At 38.8% G+C, this 20,362-nt stretch overlaps 1 protein-coding gene across 1 annotated transcript; it reads right to left on the bottom strand.

Annotated features, from left to right (window-relative positions):
• Nucleotides 1-10,926: 10,926 nt before the first annotated feature.
• On the bottom strand, nucleotides 10,927-20,241 carry DAPL1 (death associated protein-like 1). Its single transcript, XM_010023885.1, has 4 exons — nucleotides 20,226-20,241; nucleotides 16,424-16,511; nucleotides 12,554-12,617; nucleotides 10,927-11,046 (listed from the first exon to the last, which is right to left on the bottom strand). Exons 1-4 carry the CDS (start codon nucleotides 20,239-20,241, stop codon nucleotides 10,927-10,929), a joined length of 288 nt encoding a protein of 95 aa, XP_010022187.1.
• Between the last annotated feature and the right edge of the window lie 121 nt (nucleotides 20,242-20,362).

Raw genomic sequence — 20,362 nt, 5'->3', positions numbered from 1 at the left:
CAGCAGGGCCGCCCCTACGGCGCCCGCCCTTCGCGGCCTGGTGGGGTCACTCCCATGGACGCCGCGTTTCTCCGTAGGCGAATGTTTCACTACAGAAACACTCGCTGGGGACTCGCTTACATTACAGTCGTTGCCTGTAAGATCTGCAAAAGACTAAAAAATGAGTGGAATATCAATAATAATGACAGAAGATGTCTCGGAGTGATCCAGGTTACCTGCTGAAGTGGGCCATGCAAGGGATTTAGGACAGACAGGTTGGGAATTTCAAGTTCAGGAACGAGGACAGTGGTCCCCACTCACAATACAGAAAAGGGCGTGCTCTGTCCTGGGAAGCGGCACCTCTTGAAAGGATTTGGGTCTGTAGCGGTAAAGCCGTGCAACATGAAAGTTGCTGCATCAAAAAAAAAAAAAGCTAGTGAGTTCCTTGCCTGTGTAAACAAGGATTAGTGAACATGGACAGGGAGGTGGCATCACTCTGAATACAATCATCATGGACGATACAGCTTTGGTAAAACCAGCAATGGAACAGTGTTTCCAGACTATCCATATTTTCCAAGATACTGAAAAATTAGGGTGCAGAAGAGAGTTGCAAAAACAATCTGAAGGCTGAAGATGGTGCCTAGCAGTAAAAGTGGTATTTAGCTCTTCATCTTTGTTGATAATCTGGATGAGGGGATTGAGTGCACCCTCAGTAAATTTGCAGATGACACCAAGATGGCTGGGAGTGTTGGATCTGCTGAAGGATACAAATGCTCTGTGGAGGCATCTGGACAGGCTGGATCGATAGTCCAAGGCCAGTGATAAAGAGGCTCAACAAGGCAAAGTGCTGGGTACTTGGGCCACAAACCACCCATGCAGTGCTACAGGGTTGCGGAAAAGTGGCTGGAAAGCTGCTCAGGGGAAAAGGACCTGGGGGTGCTGACTGACAGCTGGCTGAACATGAGCTAGCTTGTGCCCAGGCAGCCAAGGCAGCCAACAGCATCCTGGCACGTATCAGAAATAGTGTGGCCAGCAGGACTAGGGCAGTGATCATACCCCTGTAGTCAGCACTGGTGAGGCGGCACCTCAAATAGTGTGTTCACTTCTGAGTCCCTCACTACAAGAGAGATCCTGAGTTGCTGGAGTGAGTCCAGAGAAGGTCAATGGAACTGGCGAAGGGCACAGAGCCAGAGCACAAGTCTTATGAGGAGCAGCTGAGGGAACTGGGATTGTTTAGTCTGGAGAAGAGACAGCTCAGGGGGGACCTCATCGCTCTCCACAACTGCCTGAAAGGAGGTTGTAGTGAGGTGGGTGTGGGTCTCTTCTCCTCAATAACAAGCGATAGGACAAGAAGTAACAGTCTCAATCTGCACCAGGGGAGGTTTAGGCTGGATATTAGGAACAATTTCTTCACCAAAAGGGTGGTCAGGTATTGGAACAGGCTGCCCAGGGAAGTGGGAGAATCACCGTCCCTGGCAGTGTTCAAAAAATGTGTAGATGAGGCCCTTAGTGATATGGTTTAGTGGTGGTCTTGGCAGTCCTGGGGTAACGGTTGGACTTGGATGATCTTAAAGGTCTTTTCCAACCTAGCTGATTCTATCATTCTATGAAAAGGTGGCTTATAAGAAAATGAAGCATTGGTGTTTCACTTTGGCGCATTAACTGAGGTCAATGCCACCTGTGCTAACCCCCATGAGCTGCGGCAAAGTAGCCACTGAAGAGCATTCTCTCTAGCTGCTTTTTTACATTTAGGTAATCACCTCACATTAATGGCTTTAGTGTTAAAGTGTGGGGTTTTTTTTTAAATATTAAGAGATAGGTTTAGTAGTAATGGTTTGAACACCAGCATTATGAGTACAACAGTTAATAATATTAACAGAAATACTCATCTGATGTGTTCACTCCTAACCTCAAGCAGCTTGCCTCTTCCACCCCAAATATCCAATACTCCAGCTATTACCTGGACAGAGGCCAAAGTACTCAGCTGCCCTACAGGTAATTTCTACAATACAATTTCGCATAATTAATTAATTAATCCTCCTCATACCAAACAAGGAAAATGTAGGGACAATCCAAAATACATTTCTAAATTTCTAAGGCTTTTCTCAGCAAACTAGGATTTATTTTCATATGCAATTAATCATGAAAAACTAAATTTTAATTTAACTGCAAAATGCAGTGCCAGACAGTTTTAGAACCTTTCCTCCACTATCCATGCATTTCACAGAGCATCTTTCAATGTAAGGGGTACAAAGGAGACTCCATTGTGTGTTTTCAGAAACAATTTACAGGCTGGTGTACATGATGAGCATCCTTTTAGGAACATCTGACATAACTGCCTTGTATGGCATGAGCAGAGCACAGTGACATGGAGACGAAGCCTCTCGGGGTCACAACCACAGAGCCATTGGTTCTCTTGCACCTCCCTCACTGTTACTTCAGCAGCTCAGTAGCTGAAGACTTGTCTCAGAATGTGGGTAGGATGCTGCATACGACTCGGCCAGCAGCTTCTCTTTATTCCTGTGGAGAATCCTCCTGATCACATTTTCTTCCCTCCATTTTGACTATGTAATGAGGCATATGTCTGGAAATAAAGGAATTTTTTCTCTCTTGGAAGGAAATATCTTAGTTCTGGCACCCCTTTATGATTTTGTCTTTGTCTCTGAAACCTGAGACAAAAAACTGAGCTACGAGTCCACCGTTCTGGGATCTGTTGCTCATCAGGCCCAGTGCTCACTCTCTCTTCCTCTGTGTATGAACCCAGAAGTTTTGAAATTATATTTACAGTGAACTGGATTTCAGTCCTCCTGTTCCACAAGGAAGCTCAGAATCAAAATATTTTTAACTGATTTTAGTGCTTCCCTATTTGTCTCAGTAGTGCAGTGCTTTTGATAGCAGCAACATAAAGATTTTTGCTCCCATCAGTAGCTTCCTTTTGGGAAGAATTTAGCCCACAGCTGTTTTTCTACTTTAACTGTTCTGCCCTCTGCTCCTTCCACTCATTTGTTCAGCTCATTTGTCCATTCACAGCCACTGAAATTCTTCAGCTCTTTTTTTCTTCTTACAAAGCTTATGGCTGTCCTCAGAGTCTCAGAATTATCATGCAAGCTTCTAGTAGTTTTAAAGCCTTTGGGGTGGGGGGGGATGACAGGAACCTCAGACACAGTTGAAATAGAATGGCTGCAGTGTTCACTGTAATTCTGGGGTCTAGGGAAATAAGATATCAAGACTTCTCACTGTTTCTGCTCAGTGTCAGTATTGTTTATGTTAGCTTGGGCTTCTCATCTTAACCTGCTATCTCAATGCTTGGGTTTGGAGGGTCCCTCAGAGAAGTTAATTTTGTGAATTCTAGTTTTCTTTCAGTGTAGCTGCTTTTATCTTCTCAGATTCATTCTCATGCAAAATAATAATTTGGGAGAAAATTCTCCATTTACTGATGTTAAGAAAACAACATGTTCTGTAAGTAGTAGAAGCAGCACTACCTTATATACATATATATAGCTTTGTGACTGTTGGATTTGCAGATGTCTAAGAAGGTCCAAGTTCTCATTTAAGTTTTTTGTCTGTAAAAGCAGTATTCATAATACCTGCCTAGTCCACAGTTACCTGATGTCTCTCTCTGCTTCCTTTTGCAATGACATTTTTGTGTAGTGGGAGAATAGGAGGAGATAGTCTCATCTTGGCTACCTATTTTCAACTAATACCATTCCACTGAAGTATTGTTCTCAGTTGATTTTACGTGAAATAAACCAGCTGGCTTTAAAGCTAGTGGGGAGAGTGAGGAAGGAGAACAAGTACACATGCACACAGGGATTACACATAGGCCCATTTTCTCTATGAAACCAGGCTAGAAGTTGGTCACATGCTTTACAAGCAAAACAAAAGAGTCTTACTATCAAGTTACAAACCACCCGTGTCAAACTACTTTATGACCATTACATGCACCAACTTAGGTCTTGCAGTTGCTGTCCACAGCACATTCTGTACAGAGCCTCTGTAATTTCAGTGCTAACACATCAGAACTTGTCATATTTGTGATGTTTAATCTCTTAAGATACTTGTTTGTCAGCAGTTCCCATAGGTGTAGATGCTACTTTGTATAAATGTTAATATAATAAGTAGTAAAAAGTAATAATCAGTGATATCAACTAAAATACTGCAAATACCCTTACATTTATTACAATCACTTCCATTAATAACTTGTTCCCTGTGCTCTTTTCTGGCCACTGTTTCCCAGCTCAATTTTGATTATTGTCCTTTCTGATGCTTTGCTTATGTTCTGTCCACCTATTCCCAAATCCTGCCATTACGTACTTTTAAAAAAAAATTATGGGAAGTTGACCTCTGTGGAAGGTCTGGTTGTTTAAGCTTATTAGTTTAGAACAGTATATGCATTTAAAACAGGAAATGCATGCAATGCATCCAAGTTTGCCAAACAGATTTCTAAATTCCTTAAAGCCAAAGCCTGCAGAGCTTTGGGACATTCTGCCACCCATTCCACACATACCCCTCCTAATCCCCCTTTTTTTTTTCATTACAATTCAAGGCAGCAAGGCCAATTTTAGGCTACTACTAAAGGACTAGCAGCCAGAGTTTTCAACATAATTGGAGGGCTCTTCACAACAAATTTTAAAGCAGTGTGTTTAGAAACCTCAGAAGGCTTTTGTATGGATGAGTTCAATTGCACACACACTGTAGGTCAGCAATTATATGCCTACCCATCTTTGACTGGCATCCATGAACAGCTCCAACAAAATCATCTCAGTCTAAATTTGGCTTTTTGACTTGTTTTACTTTATGGCTGAGATCCACAAAGTAAACAGAGTTAAAAATTTTAAATTTCAGCTGCTTTTTAATAGATCATCTTGCTTTTGATTGTTTTTGATGTTTCTTGATAGTAACTTATAAAGAACAAATATTTAAGGCTTCTGTAGCTTAAAGATAGCTCAGAGCTTGCTCCAGCTCTTTAGCTTTGAAAAAAGATACTAAATATGGAAAATCTAAACTAGAAGGAATTTAAGAAAGCTATGAACAATGGAAATAGAAGGTTGGATTTAAATTTTAAAGTCAGTCTTCATTTTAGTGACTGCCCTATTTCAGTATACAGTAAATGCCTATTATGCACTAAAATGATGGCCATTATAGAAAACGTTTTTTATAATAGGTTAAGAAAAGTCTTAATCATTCCTTTACATAAAAATAACTTCTGATCACCAGAAGTAAACCCAAAATACAAGAGAAAAGCATTGTGTATAAATGACATCAGTTTCAGAAATTTCATTCCTTCATATGTAACTGTTGAATATGAAACACTGCAACTTTCCAGTGTTGCCTGGTTCATGAAGCAGTAAATTTGTTCTGAAGTGACCACATTTAGGAGCATAATGTGAAAGCATCTACAAACCCAGCAAGTCTTAACAGGAAAGATAAGGAATCAGATACCACTTTTTGTTACCATCAAGTTATGCCCTTTGCTTCTTTACAACTTCTAGGGAGTCATGTCCTCTGTGAAATACCAAATTATGCTTTCAAAAACTAATCTTTTTTTTTTGTCTTTGAAACTTTTTCAGCAGATTAAAATACACCTCCTTGTATGAAAATAGCTGGTTTCTGAGGGCTAATTTAGCTGGCAGAACCTGAATAAGCCATAGGCATATAGCAACCTCTTGTGGCAAAAATAGTATATACATAAGAATTAAGTACTGAAATTTCTAAAGCTACTCTTGATACAAGTCATAAACCTCTATAAAATCTTGAGTGTTAGCAAACAACTGGAGAGTTTGAAAGTCTTCGTTAGGGGAGAGTTTCTCTTACCTGGAGAGTCAACAATGCTTAGACTTCAGAATTGTCATAGCCCTCTTCAACTGAAGAATGAACTAAACATTGGTGGCCTGTTATAAATGAAGTGCCAGACTGAAATTTCTGCTAATATAATTATCTAAAAGTTTTTAAGTAAAATTCAGCAAGAGTGGAATAATGATGAGGAGTAGAATCCATGGCCAGGTTTGACAAAAATAATAAATATGCTGTTACATTGGATTGTTGTTCTCTTTATGGTTTTGCTGAATAAAGGGAAAACTATAACTGGTTTCACCAGGGAATTCTAAGTGCTTTTAAAGTTTACAGTAGCTGAGCAAGACTGAAAACAGAGTACACATCTGATTCAGTAATGTGTTCTGCAGAATACTGGCACAGCATGAGTCTGTCAGCCAACAGTGGGGAAGACAAGAAACAGTCAGACAGTACTATAAGGCCTAGAAGCCAGAACAAATGGAACCCCGATATCTGCACTGAATCCCACACCTACCCTCTTTAGAAAGATCTAACTCGCAAGTGGTCCAGAAGCATGAAGTGCATATTTCTGCAGCTAAACCGATCAGCGGCAAGTATCTGTCTTGCTCACACTAAGTAGGAGCTGAGTCTAGAAGATGCAGGAGGGGATAGGAGGGATGGCAGCATGTTGAAACAATGGTCCTCTTGGACAGTGAGGTTTTCAAAACCAAGAGGTGCTTTACTGTGGACCTGTTGTGGGAGTTACAACAGGAATAATCTCTACATGAATACTGCAGATGACCTCAACTAGACCAAGCAATTTTTATTTTTTTACGTTCTAGAAATACACTCTTCTACCACTGGAACTGAACAAGGACTCAGTAAGTGCTTGGGCTTATGTGTGTACCAGTTACCAGAACTTCTGGAGTTTGCGTACCAGGTGGAGGTTACTGTCCTCGAGAGGATTAGCAGATTTGTGCATACTACTTAGAGAGGAACAGGCTGAACAAGTACAGGTTGAAGGAGATAGATGCTTTAAATAAAGGTTAATAGGTATTTATTAAAATTAAGTCTTTTGTTATAGTTCTCTTTTATTGTAAATTCCCAGATTTGCCATGTGTAATTTCTTTGCCATTCATCTGCTGCAGTTTCACTCAAGGGTCAGAAATCACATACTCTCAATCCAGACTTCAGCTGTACACTTAACGTATACTGTAGTTCAGTATAAACCAGTTTAAAGTTGCACACTGTCAATTTCCACATAGCTCTGTGAAGCACTACCCACCCTGAGTGTCAGGGTCTTAAAGGTAGAGATTTGCCTCACCCAAGAGAAAAATCCATCCCTGCAGAGAAGTACAGCAAGGCTTTCATGTCTTACTCAGGCCATCAAAAGATTGCATGACATTACCAAGTTTCTCAGTACATTGAACCTATCAACATTTATTGAAATCAGTTTTCACTGCTATTACTGCCACTTGGCTTCAGTCATTCTTATCTCTGTAAGGTGTCTGTAGGTCTACTAGTAAAAACAACTGCATATTAACCCCCATTATGTCCATCAAAATGATGAAATAATGATCAACAGAAGAAATAATTTCCTGAAACCATGCCACTTTTGTAGAATGCCTGCATCATTTGTAATAACCCTCAAGAAGCCTGAAAACAGGCTTCCTACAAGGTTTTGATTTTTCTAGCAAACCAGCTGTGCTTGTTCCATATTTAGCTGTAGTTCATATTTAAATAACAAAGGCAAAGTACTGAATTCAGAATTAAACTAAATAAAACAAGCTTCCTAAAACATAAGACAACTGATTCATCATAGTATCATCAATGATGGTGCAATCACAGACTAAAATTACAGTGTTGAAGGCACAAACAGGATGAAAACCTAAGTTGTCTTACTAGAAGTTCAAAATACAGTTTTAGTTTCCTGTTTAGCTTTTGTTATTAAGAATAGTAGTATAAGCAGGACACCTTAAGTAAATTAGAGAAAATAATGCATTTAATAGTGCTGCTGTCAAAATACAACAGGTGAGTAAAAACCAGTCTTGGTTGAAAAGGGAATGCTCCTAATTACAGGATATTCTCAATTATAAAACGTATTTAAGCAGAAGAGGTAGTTTGTTCTCTACACAAATCTGCCAGATTCCCTCCAAAGACTAGTGTTATTGACATGAAAAGCAAGCATGAAATACTACCTGCAATTGCCACCACAGGGGCCAGCATCCTACAGAGGCAGGAAAAGAAATCCATCAGTAGCCAGGATTTCCTGCTCCGCAAGGTCTGTGTTACAGCAGAAGGGGAGCTTACACCTGCTTTACATTCAATAAAACAATGAAACAGTTTATCAAAATCTGACGACCTGACTTTTTGTTAGGTCCTCTTTTTATTCCTGAAAATTTTACACAGGTACAACATGGAAGATACTTTACATTAATGCAGGCTTTCTGTGAGGCTGTTTGGAACTCCCATACCATCACTTCATGTATGTTCTGTACATACGCAGATCCCAGGCACTGAATGTGTATGGGTTCATTTTTCCAGGAGGACTGCTGCTTCTTAGAAGCCTCTCAGAAGCACATACTGACCCCTATGCTGCATAACTCCTGTTTGCCAATACAGTAGACACTATACTTCTAGAACCTGAAGTACTGTATATGCTTAACTCATATGTGTAGCACTGAACTTACTAAATGTGCACTGCACAGAGTGGTATATGGGACCCTTTAAAACAGAAGTATTACATCCATAAGCAATCACTGTACATCATGATTTGTCACAACAGTAATTTCCTACAGCTGTCTTCTACATTGAGCATGCCATACCTACCCTGAACATACTACTTTAAACAGTTTAAATAACATTCATTTAAAACAAACAAACAACAAACTACAAATAAGGAACTAAGAGAAGGGTAGTCAAATCCACTGCTACTTGCAGCCATGTTAACATTGCATCACAACATGCATTTACACAGCTGCAGTGATGAAGCACTGCCATAATAGGTTGAATTCCCACCAAGCAATTTGCACACAGCTAATAATTTTTCCAAGCACACTAGGGATCTAAGGTACAAATAAGGATCCCAGGTATCTCTATTCCCACAGTATTTGAGTAACTCCTCAGAGCAGGAAGCAGCTCCCTCCACAGCAGGGTGCAAGTTACCCACTTCTATAGTGTGCCAGAAGTCTCATCTCTTCCAGGCACCAGGAAAGGGTATCCAAATGGTTTCTCCACTGAGGTGTGCGTTAAGCACAAGCTGGTCAGAACAATTGGGTGTCTAGTTAATCTAGCACCCAGGGGAAGGCTGGGTCTAACTCTGGAAGAGACAATCCTTTTCCTGCAAGATCTCATTTTGCATTAAACCTTTGGCCAAAATATAAATAAATTTTCAGCAGCAGATTATTTCATAGAAAGTAATGTTCATAAAGGCCCTCAGAAACAAAAAGGAGAAAGATTAGAATTATACAGATTTTACTAATAGTCTTCCTGTAGGAAGCACTGACATACTACAGTGCACAGTGCTATTTTTGGCCTTGATAGCATGAATAAATCAGTTCACATATGGACAGCTTTAACTCAAATAATTTACATTCATATTGATACTCATTTATATACAGTCAACCTGGGCAGTGGGAAGTACACAATATATAAAGGCAGAACTAGATGTTTTCCAAATCATGTACCTACAACTTAAATATCCCAGTAACAGTGACAATATTTTACAAGTAGCTACCAGTCAGTTAAGAAATCTGGGAAAAAAAACCCCAGCAGTCTTCATAAGAGCAGCAATATTTTAATCTTTCCTACTTATTCAAGGTGTAACCAAATTGTTTATTGCACATACTACTAATCACCACCTCCTGTGATCATAATTTAATCTTTAATCAACATATAAAGTTATTTACATTTTATGGATGGATGAAACGAAGCAGACATTCATGTTAAATGGTAACACTAATTCTGGGTAACCCACCTGGGATCCCTCTGTGTAAGAGGGAGAATGTTTCATATGTTTGTAATAGCTTTCCACAGCAGTCATCTGGAAAGCACACAACAAAAAGAAGCCTCGTTGACAATATAAACATTTTTGAGCATTACCTTCCATATTATGTCTATTTGGACTCCTTGACTACATTTTTAATGGCATATTCATCTGCAAGCACTACCTTAATAAATAAAAAAAACCCAACCAAACCAAAGAACAGTCCCAGCAGAATTAAATTCAGAGCAAGAAGTCAGCTGAGCTACCCAACCAAACAATTAGCAGTAGGAGAGTATGATCCTCTAGACTGGGCAGGACTGACTATTTCTACTGACTTTTGCTGACAGTATAAACAGGCAAGGCTCAAGGGTACTGCCTGAACTTGTATTCACAATTGCTCCCCCCCATTATTAAGCTTGTATTACTACCAGTTCATGCTCAGTCTCATCACTTTTCAGGCCCATATCCCCTTCTACCAACTTTAAACTCCATACTCAAATCACTGCCCGCACCTTGACTCCTCCTCCTCCATGTCTGTCCTCTCATCCCAGAGGTTCAACTCCAAGTCAGGTACTTCCCTCACTCATCGTCTCCAGCCCCAGAAGGGTTCAAAAAACCAGATTGTTTTCACTTGGTTCTTCCTACTGTTTGGATCTCAGGAAAGGAATCAGATTTCTTTACAGAAAGAAATGCAAGGAAAAAAGTATTTTTTCCACTGCATGGGAATCTTTCCCAGGACTTGTTCAAGTTTCTTATTATGCAGTATGCCTAAGGCGTACATTCAGCATGGAACACCTCAGCCTAAATTAAAACAAAAAGAAACATGCCTTTCAGTTGTGGCCTGCTTACTTAGGATCATGTTCACTTCAGCTTTTCTATTATTAAAATAAAAAAATAAAAAAAGGGCTGACAGTTTCTAGTACTTGAGTCAAAATTCACACAGTAAGGGAAGCTGTTAGATTTCTTGGCATTGTATAATTACTGTACACTAGTAAAACCAGATTAGACATACACCATGGTATTTTAATAAATCCTAAGTACATTTAGTGACTCTTCTTATAAAGTATTTTATTGTCAGTAACAAAAATACAGTGAGATACAAGGCACATAGCTTTTGACCATTTCACCACAGTGCGCAAAGTGCTATTTAGAACTCACTTTAAGTAAACATCAGTATTTTAATGAGTATCTTAACATTTCCGTGGCTGTTGAATAATGTAAATTCTCTTAGGCAGTATGAACTTCTCCAAGGCAGGCTGAGGTTTTTGTTGAGCCACCTGTAATGCTGCTGCATTAATTTTATGGTTCACCTGTAACATTAAAGGGTGCAGGGGGGAAAAGTTGTTATAAAATATAGCTTTTATGCTATTCTCTTCCTAAATTCTATCATATAAAAGTAGTTTAAAACTTAACTCCACAAGAAGTTCAAATAATCAACAGATAAACTCAGGACGACTTTGTACATTTGTTTTTAAAGTGGTATCAGCCCAACTACTTTCACTGATTTTTCCCCCCTCTCTTTTTATAGTAGTTCATAGAATTTCCTGTCAAGACCAGGAAAGCAGAGCAAATAATGAGTATGCCAGAGTTAACAATAAGTTGCTTCAAATTCTTACTTTCCTAGATTCAAGTCATCATCATTGCAGTATCCAATTATCACTTTCTTAATTACTGCAGAAGTTTAACATTATGAGATTATGGAAACCAACAGAAGGAAATGGTAGGTCAGAGCAGAGGAGATGGAGACAAGCAGAGAAGAAACAGCAAGTTGTATCTGTTCTCCTTAACAAACTAGTCAATTCAAAAATTCAAGATCTACATACTAAAGCTATATACACATCTGTTGATGAAAGGCTTATGCTGAAATGATGCAACTGATGTTTTACCAAGCTCTGTGGATGAGGAACTCCTGTATGCCTCACAATCTAAAGACTGCAAGTATATGAAAAATAGATTGTAACTGTCAGATCTTCAGATTAGCATGCAAATTAAGAAGCTGCTTGTTAAATCAGCTCTTGCAAAACATAGGTGTTAAGTGTCTACATCAACAGTCTAGCAAGACATACCAGACAGTGATCTTTGGAGGCATAAAGATGACTAGAAGGGTCCATCAACAGCTTTGCAACACAATTTTAAATGATCTCATAGTCTTTCCAAGGCAGAATTCAAGAAGATGCTTGACTATCTAACGTCAGGTGTAACAGCTGCATATGCAGCAGCAGTGGAATATTCTGTGCCTGTTGTCTTGGGGATCACTTGCAATAGTTTGACATTAACTTGCTGTCCTGGTATCCAAAAAGCACTTGGCAGTGGCACTACCCACCTCCTTCACAAAGCCATCTTTTTGCTTCTGTGAGTTGGACCTTTACAGCAGTTAAAGCTATTTCCACAGTGGGATAAAGACTTGAAGACCAGGTTTCATTCTCAATTGTAATCCCAGATCTGCCACAAATTTACTATGTCACTGGTAATCCTTCTCCCCATTTCCATAAATCTAAATCAACATACCGCTTTAAAGAATGGACATACCTTATTTTCTGTGACAAGTATACACAACTACCCTGGGGCTATTTAGTGTAAATAGGAATGGAATCAAACACAGCAGAGTAAGGAGGAAAGGCTAGTTAAATTTTAGCCATCTAGCATTTTAGCCACACAACTGCTAAAGAAATAGACCACCTCGAGAATATTTAGTGGTAGATGAGAAATGTACAAGTGTCAGATGACAGCAGTTTAAGGAAAATTCACTTTTTTTACCATATAGTTTTATGAAGAAGCCCTGAAAAACATGTATCTTGTCTCTCCAGATATACTTACTTTGCTCAGGGCTTCTGCTACCAAGACACCCACGTTCTGAGGTTTTGAAAAATTGTCAATAGCACTGTAAAGCAGAAAAAGAATGTATTTAGCATTTCCACCTCACAGAAATACTTGGCACTTTTGTTTTCCAGATTTAATACAAAGTATTTTGTAATAGAAATTTAGGTTTTGGAGCTAAATCCTTTAATCACATTAAAGACTAAGATATTAAAAGAAGATACGCTGCCTCAGAATAGACCAATGCAAAATCTGTGTTTATTTAGATATACAAAAGGCTATATATACAAATATCCTTAAATATCTCAAAGCAGATTATTTTTTTTTTTCCTGCACTGCAGAGTAGCTTCACAGAAGCTGAGCACTGATATCTAGAACTGCAAAATTTGACTTAGGCATTTTCTTGATTCCAATCTAGACCCATGAAAAAAAATCACCCGCTGCTTTTGGAGAGTGTTTCCTTTGACAGCAGCAATTTGTCAAGCAGAAACTTTTTGTGCAAGATTGTCCCATTAACTTCTTCATACTCCGATGACAAACAGCCACGTTACCAATATCCCATAAAAAAACGATCTGTGGATATGGAATAATTTAGTTCAGCAACAGGAAGAACTGTGGATTGCATATTCTGATGATGATAGGATTATTTGCAGTGACACCCCTGTATCTTGAAAATGAAGTCAAGAAAAATCATTGTTACCCTTACACATAGACCCAGATACTTTAAATATGACTCTGAAAAGCAGATACTGCTTTAGCAACATTAATGATTCTGTGTATCAGGCAAGGCACATTTCCTACTGAAATTTCAGTTTAGCAATTGATATAAGCTTGCCACACTGACAAATATGCGCTATTCAAGATCGTTTATGTCATCAGATAACTATGACTATAGTAAAGACAGGAGCAAAATTACAGACAACTGGCAATCAAAGAAAACAAAACCCTTCTAACTCGGGGGGTGGGGGGGGGGGGGGTGATCAAACTACAAACAAAAAAACCTCAACAACAAACCAAGTTATTAGAAAACTCAACAAAAACCAAAGAACACACACAACTGTGAATGGTTTCTCGTAAATAATGAGGTATAGCCAAATGGAATGTATTTTCAGAAAACTGTCAGGCAGGCATCTAGTTATTATTAACATGATGCATTACATTCTATTAGGTCATGTATTACACAGCAACTTCATAGGAAGCATGCCTTTTTTTTTTTTTTTTTTAAACTAAGCCTAAAAAGCTCAGCTCCTGCCAAGACCAATCTCAGCTCTGAGTACCCACTTTAAGCTACGATGGTGACTTTGACCCTCTCAGAAAAGCTCATCTGAATCAAAAGCTCAACTACTTTAGTAGCTACTTAGTAGCACCAAATTACTTTACAAAGTTCTGTATGACTTCTGTGATTGCAACCTGAGAATGAAATCCATCATCCCAACAAGATACGTAGCTGTATTAAGTAACCACCGATTCTGGTACAGAGAACTAGTAAACAGGAAAGTCAGCATTAGTCAGTTTTGGCATACAGCTTAGCTTTATTCCAAAAAATTCTATTTTAGGTTAGTGTCCTCCAAGCCAGTGAGGAGAAAAACAGAAATCCAAAGACCTACAATGTTGATGTCTGTAGCTTGCCAAGAAATAACGTCAATACACCATTTCTTGGCATGGCTAAATCCAGTTAATTTAAAAGTTATCTAGCTGATTAGAATATTTTAGAGGAAAAAATTAATATCTTGGTGCAAAAACTGAGTTCAGCTGTCAGTCTAGTCACACATTTCCCTTTTAACTCCTGGCAAAATAATCTATTTCACAGCACTGTTACTAGATTACAGTACTTTGTAATGCCTGTCAGACACTCTGATACCATGATTGCGATGTACACATAGACATTCGACTAGAAAGGAAGCCTTCTTGACAACATCTATTCAGAAACAGTAGAAGTAAATCTGTGTATCAGAAGTAATACAGGGAACTTAAATCTTAGTGCAGAAAAAAACCCCAAACAAGTGGGACTCAGAACAAAGTCAACCAGCCCCATCCTCTCTAATCCAGGCTTTTTAAATGGTTACCTGGGTACTACAGAAACACTATAGTATAGGTGGCTCCTTTCTTACAGGTAAGCAGTAACTGACATCCCTAAATCCCCAGCAGTGTAAGGCGTAATTCACAGCTTTCGGGATAATTCCAGATGTGCTTTAATAAAGTCATGATTCAGGAGCAGTTCTCAGTTTGAACAAGCCTCTTCAGCAAGTTCAGAGCAAGCTATCATATAGACAATATAAAGACTCCTTGAAGGGAGTTTTGTTCTTAAAGAGTTACAACAGAATATGTAATCTTGTTTTGTTTCTCTTTATTTTTATGCACAAAACTAGTCCCAAATTTGGACTACAGGAGAGGCAACTACATCCTGACAGAAATCAGAACCCACTCCTACGGGTAAAAATATTTGCTCACAACTGCTTCTTCATAGCAGGAGGACAAAGTCACTTTTAAAGCAACAGATGTGTTTCCTACTCATGTCTAATACGATAATGCTCAACAGTTCCAAGGGAAGAACAAATTTTAGGCTGTCCTTGTTGTAAAGGGACTAAACCCCTTATCTCCTGCTCTCAGAAGTCTGCAAGATCAGACTGTACTTACCTCTAGGAGCTGCACCACTGAGCAGCAAAAATTTAATGTTTTGACGGGCTGAAGAATAATGTACATGAGGTGCAGAGGCACTCATTAGAGAAAGATATCCAAGTTCCAGTCTCAACTTAGAAATTATTTTGAATGCTTACAAAACAGATAAAGGTATTAAAAGCACACAAGTTACAGTGCCAAGTGGAATTTTAGATACAGCTCCCCGAGCACAGTACTTTAACCATTACATTTTGTCTTATCCCCACAAATCTCAAGTCTCTTTTCTATAAAGACTTTTCCTATGAATCTTTTTTCTAAGTCTTCAACAGGAAGCATCTAACTCACTGGTGAAGGCAAGCGACACAGCAAGATACGTGCCATTTTTAGCTGACAATAGGCCAAAGTTCAGGTCTTCTTTTTCCTCACAAATACCCTAATCATCATATGGAGGAGGATATATACCCTGCTTCATTGTACATCATCGCTATTGGAACACAGCAGATTTATTCCAAGAGCAAATCGCTGCATCATGCTCCTTTGAACAAAATCTTAGAGTCACACTGACTGTTTTCTGAGCATCACAGCAATTATCTATATATTGGTCATCTTAACTTTTTGTTAAGGGATATTTGAGAAAAAAAAGCATATTTTTCAGAAAAACAGTCTTCGTTTGAAAAAGCTGTAAGAAAATATTTGTTCTCATGCCCATTTCAACCAGTCACTGCCACCTTACTCAAAAGTAGAAGCATGCCTTCATTTTGGGACAAAATAGCTTGAGGAACCTCAGGAAGTAGAAAACTAAAAAAGCCAAATTCAATTTGGGATTGAAATAAGAGTTACAGGCTATACAGGAAATAACACTTTTTGTGGGGAGTGGGAGATAGGGCTTAGTTTCCTTCAGAATGAGGACTCATTTCTCTGGAAACTGTTTGACTATTACTTTATTAGGTACAGGTAGGCAAAACATTGTTTTAATTTCTATTCCATAACACATGACAATAGAGAAGAGATTCAGCATTTATCTTTCATTGCAAGGCATTGTCCTTAGGCTTTGAAGTTGGGTTTAGTTTTTTTTTTTGGGAGGGTTGGGGTATTTTAAGTTGATGATTACCTCAAAGTTGACTTTTATCTACAAATTGCACAATTTAAAAATTAAACTCTTCAAGGATTAAGAGTTGTCATTGGATTTCAACCTTCAGCCCATTACCTCTGAACTATGGGGCAGGGGGAACAAGCCCTGCAGTCTAGTACCTTGTCTTGTCTTTTCCTGGGGCTCTAGCATTTTTCCCAACAGGTCCGTATTCATGCTTTTTAGGCACTCTCATACCTCCAGCTTTGACTGCAAGAAGAAAATACAATTTATGTACAGATATCTACAGAATTACATACTGCATTACATACCCTTAGAGAAGAAAAAAATACTTTAAAATAATCTTTCCATATTAACTCTATGCTTCACTTTTAAACGCACACATACACAGGGACAACTATATCCAGCAAAGACTGTAAACTTCTCTGTCATGGCATAGTGAAATCAATTTCCAAATACTATAATCAAGAAATCAGAGGGGTTTTGGTCACTGTTAACTATATTATATCTTAACATGTTATTATGTTAATACTCATTCTTCCACCATAAATCTCAGATGTAATAGTTTCTATTTTGAATTTTAAAAGGCAAAACAAACCAACCAACCTCTAAACACTTTCAGGTTGTCAAGCAATATCACTCAGCAATGAAGACTTCACATGATTTACTCAAGGTATTCTAGAATAAACCTAATAATGCTGATAAGAACCAGCTGCGTACTTACCTTGTTCTTGTGTTCTAACATGTTTAGTTATATTTTATTAAAATATCTGCCAATCACAAACCCAATTAGCACCAATCAAGCTACAGAGGACCTAACAATAACAATTTAAGTTCTGAGGCATGTCAGAAAATTCAGTTCTGAACAAAGAACAAGTAAAGTTATCCAGATCATCTTGCTGAAAGAAATACTTTCTTCTGTTCATGAGGGTATTTCAAGTTTTAAAACTGTAAGAGTAGAAAAGAAAAAGCTTAATGTTTATTTCTTATTATTTTGAAGAAGTTTATTCATCTTTCAGCCAGGCTCCTATTTTTATAATGAATAATCAAGACTAGAGTTTTCAAACTCAAATATTTGGGGATAGGAGTGAATAGGGAATAGAGGAAAGTTTCAATAATTACTCAGTTAAACAGCACAAGAAATATATATGGCCATTCTCAGAGGTAGCAGATGTGTCCATCTGTAACTACCACCCACTTTCTATCAAATATGACCACTTGCCATATATTTCCTGGTTGCAGGTTTAGTTTTAGGAACAAGAATTCTCCTTCAGTCATCTCCAAAGCAGCCTCACAGTACTGGAGTTCTGCAGTATCTCAATTTGGCTTTTTAAAAATTACATACAGGTAATTATGAATGAATAGTCATCTTACAACAGCCAATACACTAGACATCTAGACAGAACCAGATTCTTTTGGAAGGCTAACTGCAAAGTCTCTTCTGAAATGGAAGTGTCAGCCATTTCCAATTATCTACCGGTAAAGAAAATCAAGATTTCAAACCCCTCAGCTTACAAGATGCGAAACTTCTTTGTCTTTCTAAGCAGAAGATAACATAGACAGCACCTTTAAACAAGAATGACAAAAGATAATAAATAAATAAATCCAACCACAAAGAAAACAATTGAATATTTCAAGAAAGCTCTTAAGATTGATGTCTTCTTGACATCAAGTTCCCTTTATAGCAAGTTCATCCACAACACCGAAAGCAAGTTATCCCAAGTATTTTTCCACAGCTTGGTAGGTGCTTAGATTTTTTTTGCTTTTAGGAATGAGTCAAACTGCAAGTGGGAACATAACTAAAGTTTTAGAAGTAGGTAAAAAACCATAACTGAACCTAGATCTGTGACTTTTGGTTTGGGACCTTCACTAAGCACACATATGTGGGATTGGTGATTTCTAGATACATTTTTTTTTTAGTTTTAATTTAGCAGGGTGAAGAGATCCAGACACTTTAACACTATGAAGCTTTATAAAAAGCATAATGAGGAGTTGCGGGGTAGGTGAGAAGGAAACAAATACCCAAATAGGAAAAGACATTTAAATGGCCAACCAGGTGTCTACTACCAACAACCACACAGAAGAAAGTTATTTATAAGAGTAGGAATCGCACAGGACTTATTCCAGTCTTTTCATTGACTTGAAAATAGCTGCTATTAGCAGCTGCCCAACCTGCTCGAAGACAGCCCTAGCAGTGTAACAGTTAAATACAGATGCTTCTGGAACGTACCAGAAAGCTGTTTTGTAATTTGTTTTTTCCCAAAGCAATTAAGAGGTATGTTAAAATTTCACTATAGAGCTTGATTTCTGGATTTTTGCAAGTGCCCTGTAAGCCATGTAACCTAACACTTAAGAATTGTGTGCCAAAATCTTTACTAATTTCCATATATAAACTGCGCTATATTTTTTAAAGAAAGGAAATAGAAAGGCAGAACATCTCCCTTGTCTTCCTGCAAAAAAAGAAAATTAAAATCCAGAACAACCCAAACCACAAAACACAAACTGAAAACAAAGGCACAAAACAAAAGCTCTATTGAATCCTGAGTTTACCTATGGATACTATGGTCAGAATAAAGGTGTCCACCTTCAACCTGCTTTGTTCACTGAGCACAAAGTTGGAAAAACTTTTTCCTGCCATCCTTACTCTTTTGCCAGAGACAGTCACCTCTGATGCAGGGGCAGATAAGCCTCACCAAGACACAGTTTACTGTCATGAAAATGAAAACCAGTACCCACACAAGGTCACTGACTGTAGAGGTGTTAAGGCCCTTTCAAGTGTAACTCAATCATCCCTGACACACATAAACACAAAAACCCAGGAAAGGATTAGAGCCAAGTGAAGTTGAAAACAAACTTCTTGCATCACAAATTCATATAAAAGCATGCTCAAAACAAATAAAATAAACCCCAACAACAGAAAAACACCTTTAAAGAAAACAAAAGAGATGTTACAGTTGCAAGACACACATGTTATGCCTCATGCTATTTGGGCCGTAACTGCTTCTAATAAACCAGGGAGGGACAGGGTGAACATAATTGGTTTAGGCTCAGCAGTAGCTGTACAGCAGTTCTAAAGGTAAAATCTGCAGAAGCTCTGTAACACTCAGTACACACAGGTAACAAACGAAGTACTACTGCTAACTCTGTGTTTTGAGATGCTAGCTCCACACAGTTAATGAACAGGCAAGAACAGGAGTGGATTACCAGCTCTATGTACTTACAGATTCTTCAGCAAACCTAGGCATGCATTTAAACACCAAGCATTACATTTTGACAAACCACCCATTAGGTAGAGCCATGGTTAGAGTACCACACTGAAGGCTCGTCAGCCTGTACTCAGAGGCACCATGTTTAGTCAGGTAACCCCAAAGGGGAGGTGGGGTAAAAAAAGAAAAAAAAAAAAATGTATTTTCCACATTACAGTAGGAGGCAAGGAATAAGACTGGCACACTAAATATATATACATATTTCATTAGACCACTGATACTTATTTGTCTATTATTCAATAAAGCATTCCTGATTAAGAGAGCAGCAGAACCTCTGCTCCACCACAGAATCAACTAGGTTGGAAAAGACATTTAAGATTATCAAGCCCAACAACTACCCAGGACTGCCAAGTCCACCACTACACCACATCTCTGAGGGCCTCATCTACGCATTTTTTGAACACTTCCAGGGACAGTGATTCCACCACTTCCCTGGGCAGCCTGTTCCAACGCCCGACTACCCTTTTGGTGAAGAAACTGTTCCTAATATCCAGTCTAAACCTCCCCTGGCGCAGCTTGAGGCTGTTCCCTCTTGTCCTATCGCTTGTTATTGAGAAGAGACCCACATCCACCTCACTACAACCTTTCAGGTAGCTGTGGAGAGCGATAAGGTTGCCCCTGAACTTCCCTTTTTTAGACTAAACAACCCCAGTTCCCTCAGCCGTTCCTCGTAAGACTTGTGCTCCAGTCCCCTCACCAGACCCAGAGCCCATGGCGGTTCACTGCGGAGCGAACGCAGTCCCAAGCACCGGGTGTGGTACCTGCTCATGTGGTGTGATGGCAGAGCACCGCGGGCTGGGCTTCACGCCTACACCACGCCGAGTGAAGCTCCGG

Source organism: Nestor notabilis, unplaced genomic scaffold (genome assembly GCF_000696875.1).
Source record: "Nestor notabilis isolate BGI_N333 unplaced genomic scaffold, ASM69687v1 scaffold2791, whole genome shotgun sequence".
Taxonomy (NCBI): Eukaryota; Metazoa; Chordata; class Aves; order Psittaciformes; family Psittacidae; genus Nestor; species Nestor notabilis.
This window is presented reverse-complemented; position numbering and strand designations above follow the sequence as displayed.